This window comes from Daucus carota, chromosome 2 (genome assembly GCF_001625215.2).
Source record: "Daucus carota subsp. sativus chromosome 2, DH1 v3.0, whole genome shotgun sequence".
Classification (NCBI taxonomy): domain Eukaryota; kingdom Viridiplantae; phylum Streptophyta; class Magnoliopsida; order Apiales; family Apiaceae; genus Daucus; species Daucus carota.
The window spans coordinates 16,782,213-16,793,437 of NC_030382.2; the positions used below are offsets into that span (position 1 = coordinate 16,782,213).

General features: G+C 42.9%; 1 protein-coding gene across 1 annotated transcript; it reads left to right on the forward strand.

Moving 5' to 3' along the window:
• Window positions 1-221: 221 nt before the first annotated feature.
• On the forward strand, window positions 222-761 carry LOC135150397 (uncharacterized). Its single transcript, XM_064086683.1, has 2 exons — window positions 222-267; window positions 310-761. Exons 1-2 carry the CDS (start codon window positions 222-224, stop codon window positions 759-761), a joined length of 498 nt encoding a protein of 165 aa, XP_063942753.1.
• The last annotated feature ends 10,464 nt before the right edge of the window (window positions 762-11,225 follow it).

Below are 11,225 nucleotides of genomic sequence, written 5' to 3' on the forward strand. Positions count from 1 at the left end.
TCACTAAGTCAAAACATGCTCGTCCATCCTCACGAATTAAGTGATAAGACCTCAATTTTAAAATAGGCATTCATTAATCTGTGCCATACAAAGATTTTGCAGTTCTTCTCTATCAATTCACACTACGATCATGATTAACCTTAAATGAGATCTTTTAAAATCAAGCAAAACAATATCGAAAACCTGTACTTTCTTATAAAAAAAGAATACTCGATTGAGTCATGGTAACAGACAATGGAACCCAGTTCAATAATGCCGAATTCAAAAGTTATTGTGAAGATTACTAGATTGAGCTACGCTTTACCTCAGTTGACCATCTTCAAGCTAATGGACAGGCTGAGGTGGCTAACAGGATAATCCTCGACGGATTAAAAAAGAGAGTTGAAAAAGCCCACGGATCATGGGCGGACGAGTTACTCCCTATACTTTGGGCGTATCGGACAACTTGCAAAGTTTCCACTGGAGCGACCCCTTTTCAGTTAGATTACGGAGCCGAGGCAGTAGTGCCACTTGAAATCACGCACACTTCCTCCAAGGTCCAGCAGTATGAGCTAGAAGCCAATGAAGAAGGTATGCGACTTGCCCTTGATATGATTGATGAAATCCGTGATGAAGCTCATGCTAAGATTGTGGAAAACCAGAAGCGAGCTTCTTACTACAACCTATGGGTTAAAGAACGATACTTTCGAGAAGGAGATCTGGTACTCAGAAAGATTGAGGCTTCCGGGGTAGGCCCCAAAGGCAAGATGACTCCCCATTGAGAAGGCCCCTATCAAGTTAAGACTGTTACAGGCCATGGCTCATACAAGCTCCAAACCCTCGAAGGAATTGAAGTTCCCAGAAGTTGGCATGCGACCAACTTGAAAGTATATTATATTTGATATCTATTCTAGTAGGAGTTAGTAGTTGTCCCAAAAATAAGGTCATGTTGACCACTGCCATGTAGTTGATTTCGAAAATAGTTTATCTCTTTTACTATGATATTAATAAAAGTCCCGAGGATTCTCCACCCTGACCTTCTCAAGTGTTATTGACTGTTATTTTTTTGAAGAATAATCCCCAAAATCATGAGTATGGATAAAATCTTGAAGCTAAGAAAGAAAAATACAAAGTAAAAACTAAGAACGTGATGAGTAGAAGTCATCAAACCCGGAAGGGTCAACACAATCATTAGAAAATAAATTGGAAATCCTAGGTTATGGATTTATAAGCAAAGGCAAAGGTAAAAATCCTAAGTAAAAATTACTCTGGGTTGATTTCAACTCATGAGTTCGTCTATGGTCCTTTCCCAACAAGATTTGGAGGTCTCGGGAAAGGAGGCATTGTACTCCGCGGCCAGGAGGTCTTCAAATTCACGGGACTTTTTGAAGTCCTCGATCGCTTCTGCCCTAGTCCGCGCCAACTCCGCCTCCAGGGTGCGGACCTTCTTCTGTTCAACCACGAGCTCGGCCTCCACCCTCCGGAACTGCTCGAAGTTGCCAGTCGAAGCCTCAAAATAACGATCGCGGTCGCGTTCCGCGATCGTTTTCTCAGCCCTGACCGCCTTTAGATTATGGACGGTGGCCTGGAGGTAGGTATTCACCTGCAGAATAAAACGCGATTAAAAAGAGAAAAAAATCTCTAAGTAAAGAAACTCATAAATAAGACAAAAAAAATGTGTGTTAAAGGATCGGGCTTATCGTAGCCACGACTCGATTATCGTAGCCACGGCCCGGTCCCTTGGGGTAATTACGTTCCGGGACCACTCTGCGGCGGCCCGGGAATCCCCCACTATCGTATCCTTCTTGAGAAGGCCCCACTCCACAACGTAAGGGCTGGGATCTTCGTCCACGGCCACCAGTCGTGGAGTCAAGAAGGCTGGAACCTTCTCGATAAAAGGGACTTCCCCTCCTTTCACGGCCGTTTCTCGCGAGGGACCTCTATTACCACCGCCTTGGACGCAGCGGCTTCCGGCTTCTTGAAAATGCTTCCAATGGCGGCTTGGGCTGCGAGACAAATGTGAAAAGAAAGGATAAGTACAGTGATCCACAAACACAATGAAATAAAAAAAACAGAGAGAGGTCACTATGGGCTTACCCTCAGGGCCCAAATCACTGAGCCCATGCTCTTGGAGCGAGGCCTCAGATATGAGCAATGAACTGTGTTGGAGGCAATCTTCAGTCAAGATCTTAATGGCCGTCCTTTCTTCGACCCCCAGTTTAAGGGACCTCATGGCCCCATCCTCGGCCCGACTAAAACTGGAATAAAAGTAGTCAGCCCAATCGCCCCCTCCATGTATAAATAAAAACATTATCCCTTCCAACGAAGGAGGGAATCAGGGGCTGAATTAGAAATGAAGATGCTGCGGTCCAAAGTCCTATATTGGATATTGACCCAGCCTTCATCGTTTGGCACATTTACAAATTTCAAAAGGTATCTAAAAACGGTTACACTGGGCTCTAGGTTATGCTTCTTACACTGGACTAAAAAGCAGTATATAAACCTCCAACCATTGGGCTGAAGTTGGGTTGGACAAACCCGGGCCTCAGCTAGCAATCTATAGACGAACATAGGAGGAAGAAGCCTGAAGCCCGCATAAAACATTTTCTTATAAACTCTAAGGGCCCCGGGCTTTGGGTAACAAGCCCGGTCATTTGGGCCCGGAGCCACGGCCCTATATGGGTGCTCTATGCCAAAGAGTTTAGCAATAATATCGACATCTTTTTGCTTATACTTAGATGGATAATTATACGGATCAAGATGAAGAAGGTTGGGAAACGACTGGCCAAATTCACTAAGTAAATCTCCTACAGAAGTAACGCTAGCATGGACGAGGGATTTTTTACCTCGACTAGCACGAGAACGAGCCACAGGTGGCTGAGATAGCTGAGATTGCTGCGATCATGAAGAGTCCGCCATTAGAGTGCTTGAAGAGAAGGATGGAAACCTAGAAAACTGATGAAGAGGATGAAGATTTAACGGAAACTGGGCTGAGGCTTGAATATCAACCTAAAATCTGGAAAAAACTTTGAAAGTCGGCCGAAAACTGGAGAAATATTGAAAATCACCTTGAGACTCGCCGAAAAACTAGAGAAAACTAAAGAGAACTAGAGAGTGTTTGAGAGTGCTTGGGCTCGTTAACTTGCAAAATGTTTTGGGTGAAATGAGAAATGAGACTCTCAGTCACTAGATTTATAGAAAGTAGGAACCGGTTGCCCTTCCGGTAAACTCTAGGTTTCATCGCCTACAGCCGGTGAAATGGGCTTTGGGCCTATTGAAAAGCCTTGTCATAGGCGGGAAGCCCACGAATTTGAAAAGTCGAACACTTTCTAGAGAGATATCGAGAATTCTAAAAGGCACACGAAAAAATTAAAGGAAAAATATGATTTATAGGCCTGACAGCATAGACCAAGGCCCACAACCTATGACAATATGTATCTCCAAGTAAAGAATCATGTCTGCTTGTCGTCTCTAAGCACGCCAAGGGGACACCACTAAATGAGAGCCTTATAAAGGCCCACGATGGAACCACGCCTAGGAAACACATCCTAGAGACGTGGCGACAAACAATGTCTCTTTGACGTTGTTAAGCACGCCAAGGGGACAACACACAATTAAAGCCATGGTTAGGCCAACAATTGAGCCACGCCCAGGAAACACATCCTGAGGGCGTGGTGAAGAACAATGTCTCCTTGGCGTTGTTAAGCACGCCAAGGGCACATCACACAATTGGAGCTTTGATCTGACCTACAACCAAACCATGCCCAGGAGGCACATATTGTGGGCGTGGTAAAGGACAATGTCTCCTTGGCGTTGTTAAGCATGCCAAGGAGACACCATAAGAACAAAGCCTTAAGAAGGCCCTTACCCAAACACGCCTAGGAAGTAATTCTTGTAGGCGTTGTGAGAAACATGTCTCCTTGGCGTCTGTAGCAACGCCAAGGGCACATGGCACAATTGACAGCTATGCCACATACCACGCCTAGGAGACATGTCTCCTAGGCGTTGCACAAAATATGTCTCCTAGGCGTTGCTAGGCACGCCCAGGGAACATCACCACCATGATAGGATAGGCATGCCTAGGCAGCATGTCTCCTAGACGTCGCCAATATCAATGTCTCCTTGGCGTTTGTTGCAATGCAAAGGAAGATAGACATAGAATGAGAATACCAACCACGCCCAGGAAGCATGACTCCAGGGCGTGGCTATCTAAGTAGCTCCTTTGGCGTTGCTATGCACGCCAAGGAAGCACGTCCTCTTGAAGGGCAATTTTCAATTAAGGAATTATTAAATTCTATATAAAAATACTATAAAATTCCCAACAATTTGTAAAATCCTGAAAATTGAGATTTAATTTCAAAAATATTTTGAAAATTATTTCAAGGACAAAAAATTCTAGAAAATATGAATTAAATCACAAAAATTCCAAAAAAATAGAATTAAGCCTCGGAAAAATACAAAATTGCTATCGTAATGAGAAATTCGACAAAATACATGATGTACGATACGAAGGTCACGGAAAGTATTCGATAAAGCTCGGATAGCCGTATGAAAACCTCTATAAACTTTCGATAAATTACCACAAAATTTGTCGAAAGTTGGGGGGCAAATGATAGGATTAATCAGATATTACGGCCTGATCCAATAAAGGCCCGAACAACCAGTTTAACTATATGACGTCCAGTTCTGGCCCAGTAACGGTCCAAACCAAATACATATAAAGGCCCCGTTACGAAATTAAGTCCTGCGATACGACTAACTCTCTTGGATAAACGTCCGAGAATCCGAGATGAACATTAACACCCAAAGATAAGAGTTTTGTATTATCTATTGCTCCGAAGCATACTTCGATAACAAGTCTGATACGTGGAATCATACTTCCACCCGACTTCTGATTCCGAAGCGCCTATAAAAAGGGCTCTACCCCTCACAACTAGAACTACGTTTTGGACTTGATTCTTCTCTAAGCAGAAGATGCGTAGGCATCTCGTACCGAGACCAGTCCAAAGCACAAATCGCCCACACCCCTCGTTTTTAGATCCACAACAATAACCATTAAATAAAAACCTAATTTAAAATAAATTAGATATCAAAAAATTGAATTATTAAAAATAATATAATGTACAAGTTGTATAAATGAAAACTAGTGTTGACCGTTGTATCTAATTATTAAAATTAGTAGTCTAAATTACTAATCAAAAAGATTAATATTCTTATTACATATTTTTTATTAATTTTATTTTAAAAAAATTATAAATTACTTTATCATTAAGACTAATATAACATTTTTTTAATTTTGCTAAGATAATATTCTTTTTCAAACAATACATACATACATATACAATGTTCCCCTCAAAATTATGTGCCATGTACCGTCGAACACCTCGCACACCCTCAGGCACGGCCCTGGTTACAAATTAATAAAATTATTTTGTAAATCCATGAATACTTGTTTGTCTCTAGAAACTAAAAAAGGCAGCCAAAATTGAATATGCTATCCATGACCTTGATATACTGATTTGGCAAAATATTACATATTATCCATTGATTAGGTGAAGCAGAAACTTGCAAACCTGAAGCGAAAATAGTAATCAAACTTATCAGATTGACAATACTGTTGTTATGGATAAAAAATCGAGGGGTGAGCTTCGTGCTTTTTGACTGATCTCGCGATTCGGAACTCAGACGGGTCCTCACGAGGTGCCTACGTATCTTCAGCGGGGTGAAGAATCAAGTCAAAAAACGTAGTTCTATTTTGGAGGGGTAGAGCCCTTTATATAGATGTCTCAGGGTTAGAGACTGATTAGAAGTAGGATCCCTGGTGTTGGAGTCCTAGTAGAAATAGGTATTTGAGTCAGAGATAAGATAGGACTGATCCTTGATCCTTATCTTGAGTTGCTGGAGGTTATCTAGGACTCTAGATAGTTATCCACAAAATTCAGAGTTCTTGTAGGACTCTCGGAGTCTTGGACTCATCAGTTAGATTCCTAATAGGACTAGGATTCGAGTTCTGGGCCCTGGCCGGGCTGGGGGCTCGAGCCTTGAGATTGGGCAGCCCTTATTTCCCAAACGTGGATGCCCAACGGGCTTTTTATAACCTCAATCTGTTATCTACGCATTTTGGGTGATAAAATCAGACCTCGGGCCTTTATCCTCAGGCCTTTAATCAGACCTGGGCTCAAAACAACCCAATAATTTTTAGGGCCAATTTCAGAGCCATATCATTTGCCCCCCAACTTTGGATAAGTTTCCTAGAAACTTTTCTAAAGTTTTAGAGCATCTCAGACGACTTTTCAAGCCTTTTCAATGAGTTTTACAGACTTTACGAGTCTTTTTCCGGCTTTTCAAGCCTTTCCTATGAAGAAAATCGTTCCTATAGGCCACATCGTATGTGTTTATAGTGCTGTCAAGCATTTTCATGTTTTTCCGGGACTCAATTCTATTTTTCTTGGAATTTTCATGATTGACTCCAACTTTCTAGAATTATTTCGGAGTTTTTTTAGTAAAATCGGACGTCAGGGTCAATTTGGGACATTTTGGGGAGCCTAAGATGACCTTGGGGCTCACCCAAGTCGAATCAGGGTGTTGTGGGGCGCCCAGGTCAATTCTGGGGAACCCAAGTTGATCGTGGGCCGCTCTTTGGACGTTCCGGGCGCTCGTAGGCCCTCTTGGGGTGCTCATGAAGCGCACCTCGAGCGCTCTCAGGCGTTGCGCGCCTCTTGGCATCCAAGTTGATTGTGGAGCTCACCCAAGTCGATTTAGGGTGCCTTGGGTACCCAGGTCGATCATCGCGAGCTCTTCGGGTGCTCTCAGGCGCTCCTGGGGCGTTCTTGGCGCTCCTTGGGCGCTCATCGGGCGCTCTAGAGCGTGGGGTGTTTTTTAACACCCAAGTTAATTTTCGACCTCACCCAGGTCGAGTTAGGGCGTCTTAGGTGCCCAGGTCGACGCTGGTGAGGTCCTCAGGCGCACCTCGGGCGCTCTTGGCGCTCCTGGGGCGCTCTCGAGCGTTGGGTGTTTTTTAACACCCAAGTTAATTTTCGACCTCACCCAGGTCGATTTAGGGCGTCTTAGGTGCCCAGGTCGACGCTGGTGAGGTCCTCAGGCGCACCTCGGGCGCTCTTGGCGCTCCTGGGGCGCTCCTCGGGCGCTTCTAGGGCGCTCTCGAGCGTTAGGTTTTTTTTAACACCCAAGTTAATTTTCGACCTCACCCAGGTCGATTTAGGGCGTCTTAGGTGCCCAGGTCGACGCTGGTGAGGTCCTCAGGCGCACCTCGGGCGCTCTTGGCACTCCTGGGGCGCTCATAGGGCGCTCCTCGGGCGCTTTTAGGGCGCTCTCGAGCGTTAGGTGTTTTTTAACACCCAAGTTAATTTTCAACCTCACCCAGGTCGATTTAGGGCGTCTTAGGTGCACAGGTCGACGATGGTGAGGTCCTCAAGCGCACCTCGGGCGCTCTTGGTGCTCCTGGGGCGCTTCTGGGCCGCTCTCGAGCGTTGAGAGTTTTTTAACACCCAAGTTCACTGTCGACCTCACCCAGGTTGATTTACGGCGTTTTAGGTGCACAGGTCGACCATGGTGAGGTCTTCAGGCGCTCCTCGGGCTCTTTTGAGGGCTCATGGGGCGCTAATAGGGCCTTCTCAGGGCGCTTCTTGGGCGCTCTCGGTCGTTGGGTGTTTTTTAACACCCAAGTTCACTGTCGACCTCACCCAGGTTGATTTAGGGCGTTTTAGGTGCCAGGTCGACCATGGTGAGGTCCTCAGGCGCTCCTCGGGCGTTCTTGGAGCTTCAGGGGCGCTCATAGGGCCTTCTCAGGGCGCTTCTTGGGCGTTCTCGGGCGTTGGGTGTTTTTTAACACCCAAGTTGATTGTCGACCTCACCCAGGTTGATTTAGGGCGTTTTAGGTGCCAGGTCAACCATGGTGAGGTCTTCAGGCGCTCCTCGGGCGTTCTTGGAGCTCCAGGTGCGCTCATAGGGCGTTCCCAAGGCGCTTCTAGGGCGCTCTCGAGCGTTGAGTGTTTTTTGACACTCAAGTTCATTCAAACCCGAAACAAAGTTGAACAACTTGCCCGCCTCCGCCATGTCACGAATGTCCAACAAGCAAGAAGTGAATGCCTTCACATATTCTCGCACAGTGCCCGTCTGCTTCAAGTGGTTGAGCTTCTCCCTAGCCACCCATACAGCATTAAGAGCACCCATACAGCATTAAGAGGCAAGAACTGCTCCTTGAGCTCCTTCATTAACACCTCCCAGGTCTCCACCATAGGCCTCTCTGTGCCATCAGAATCAACCATCCTGGTACGCCACCACAACTTAGCATCACCAGCAAGATACATACTAGCCACAGTCACTTGTTCACATTCAGGAATATGAGCTGCATTGAAATACTGCTCCATATCCCACAAGAAATTTTCCAATGCCTTGGCATCTCTACCCCCATCAAATGACTTAGGTTCAGGCACCTTTATCTTTCTCCCGTTGTCACCCGAGGTATTGCCCCCAACAGCCACAGCCTTCCTCAAGATAGTCACCTCCTCATAAAGCTCTGCAGAAAATTTCTCCAACTGAGAAAATCTCTCTTCAGATTCCACCATGTGATTCTCAAGGACCCGTCTAATATTATCAATATCAGACCTCACAACTACGAACCGTTCCTCCAAAGGCTCCGCATCAGTCGGCGGGGCACCAATCAACGCCTCAAGTGCAGCAACCCGGTCACTAAGTGCAGCTACTGTAGGACCAGCCATAACTCCAACCAAGTTTTGACACGAACCTGGCTCTGGCTACCAAATGTCACGAAGGCGTGCGGAAGCGTGCTAACATGGCTAAAATTTTCGCCTAAGTGATGCGCCAACTCTACTCCTAGAGCTTGGCCAGCAATGCGCAGCTAACCCAACCTACAAAAGGGGTTAGTAATAATCAACAGAATCACAAGAGCCACGATATTCGGGGAAACCCCAAACCTTTTTATTAACACAAAAAGGTCCTAACAATCTAGGCCAGCTGTCCTTATATATTGGGACCAGCTACCCACTAACTGCTAGAATACAAGAGTGCCTACTACAAAGCTCTTTCTCTCTCTAGAACTCTAAGTAGCTCTCTTTGTATTTGCTCTCACTTCTCTGTACAAGTGATTACTCTCCAACTCTAAATGAATGAAGAGAATGAAGTTGCTCCTCCTTATATAGGTGGAGTCACTGTGGCACCCTCCAAATCCGGGTCATAGACTTGGGGGTCACACACACAACAATACAAACCTGTAAACCATAATAATATATGCATTGACCCTAAACATCCACGGATCGCTCCAGGTTATAGTATGAAACAAGCCACAACTTAAGTTATATTACAATACGTCGAATCCCAATCAATATCTTACACTTACAACATAAAACGCAGTGCTTACACACAAAAGATACTCAAAAGTTCATAATATCAGCAACTCCTAGCAAGGCTTCCCAACACTCATCCTGATACCTTAGCTTGATGACTAGCCTGTGGGTCCTCGCTAACAGTAGTCTCTTTCTTCACTGGAAAAGAACATAAGGCATCGCAAGAGTGAGCTTACAGCTCAGCAAGTAATATAAACAATAAACTGAAGTTTAACAGTTATCAATAAGAATGAATCAGGATATCAAATCTCTTTTTAAAGCAGTGATTAGAATTGGATATTCATATTTTTATTTAAAACCAAGGTTAGGCTGCTGATCAGTCACGCACTAACCCCGAGCCAGGTACATACCAAGCTCTATCACTGGATCCAAGGCACACATTGGCCTAATGACCACGAATCTGGTCCACATTCATAAAACAATCCAATTCTTTAACAATATAAGGAAATCAACAATATCTCAATAAATCAGAATCAATACCATTTGAACAGAAGCAATATTACCAAAACAGAATCATAATCATTAAATCAGAATCATTATAACGAGGGTTGCAATATTTATCAAGATTAAAAGACAACTCAGAATTAGGTTCAAGTATCACCACAGTATGTTCGAAGAATGGCTTGAAGTCGAAAGAAAGATTAAGTATATGGTGAAAACAATCTGGTGTTTGTAGAAGAAATAATGCAATTGAGATTGACTTAAGGTTCCAATTATGTTTATCTTGAAGGAAATCCCAGTGTTAGGGTGTATATGGGTGAACATTCTTCGAAAGAGTAATATAGGTATTTGGTAAGACATTGTATAATTTGGTGGAGTATTGTAGCATATAGGTTTGTACGGTTTGGTCATTCATGGATGAAAGAATATCAAAGTAAATGATTGGTGTTTCCAGGTCTCAAAGAAATAGGTACAAGTTCAATTGAAATCAAAGTCAAGGTTCAGCTTGTAATTCAGGTGTCAAGAGGGTTGGATAAGGTTTATCAATAATCAGGATCAATAGCACAATATATCAACAGATGTATTTTCAAATCTCTCCAGAACAACAACATTATATGCAGAACAGTAACTCAAGGAGTTTACAGAAGTACAAGTTGAGAATAGAGCACTTGCCTTATCTGGCAGATTTACTTCTCTTTATAGCTTTCACTACACAGAATCACTCCAATACTACTTGCTTTCCTTTCCTAAGCCTGTCCTTCTCTGATAATCACAATATTCATCTATCAATACTCAATTTCATATCATTCTATTTGTTTCATAATCGAAACAAGCTTCTATCTACCCTTCGTTTCACTTAAATCCGACTTACGGTTCAAAAGATACGAATAAAACAGTCATACAATGTTCACATAAGCATTTCACATATCAATCAAGTGGCACATAGCACATAACACATAAGAGAATCAATAGAATAACTTTTCAGAAAAGGTTTGGGGTTAAAATGATTTTTCTGGTATTTGTTATGAATTTTCAAACATTTTCGGAATAAAAACGGGTAAAAGAATCAATTTATAACTGAATAAACAAGTCCGAATACTCGAAATAAGGTTCGAAATCACTTGAAATCAATTAACGAACCTTCAACATATTTTAGAATAATTCTCTAAAGCTTGAAACTATTTTTCTGGATGTTTAAAACATTTAAAACAATTAAATCTAATTAATAAATCAATTAAAATCAATTAATAAATAATTAAAACAACTAATCAATTAATATTTAAATCAATTGACTAATTATTATAATTAATTACTAATTAAAGTTAATTAATAAATTAAATTAGATTTATTTTTGAATTAAGAAATGATTAAAAACTATTTTTGAAAATAAATAAATGATTTTCGAAATTAAAATAATTT

Bases quoted from the DNA above. Each gene is read 5' to 3' on its own strand.
- LOC135150397 (XM_064086683.1), top strand. From the start codon at position 222: ATGGTAACAGACAATGGAACCCAGTTCAATAATGCCGAATTCAAAA. The intron at 268-309 runs GTTATTGTGAAG...GCTTTACCTCAG, and splicing joins CAATAATGCCGAATTCAAAA to TTGACCATCTTCAAGCTAAT.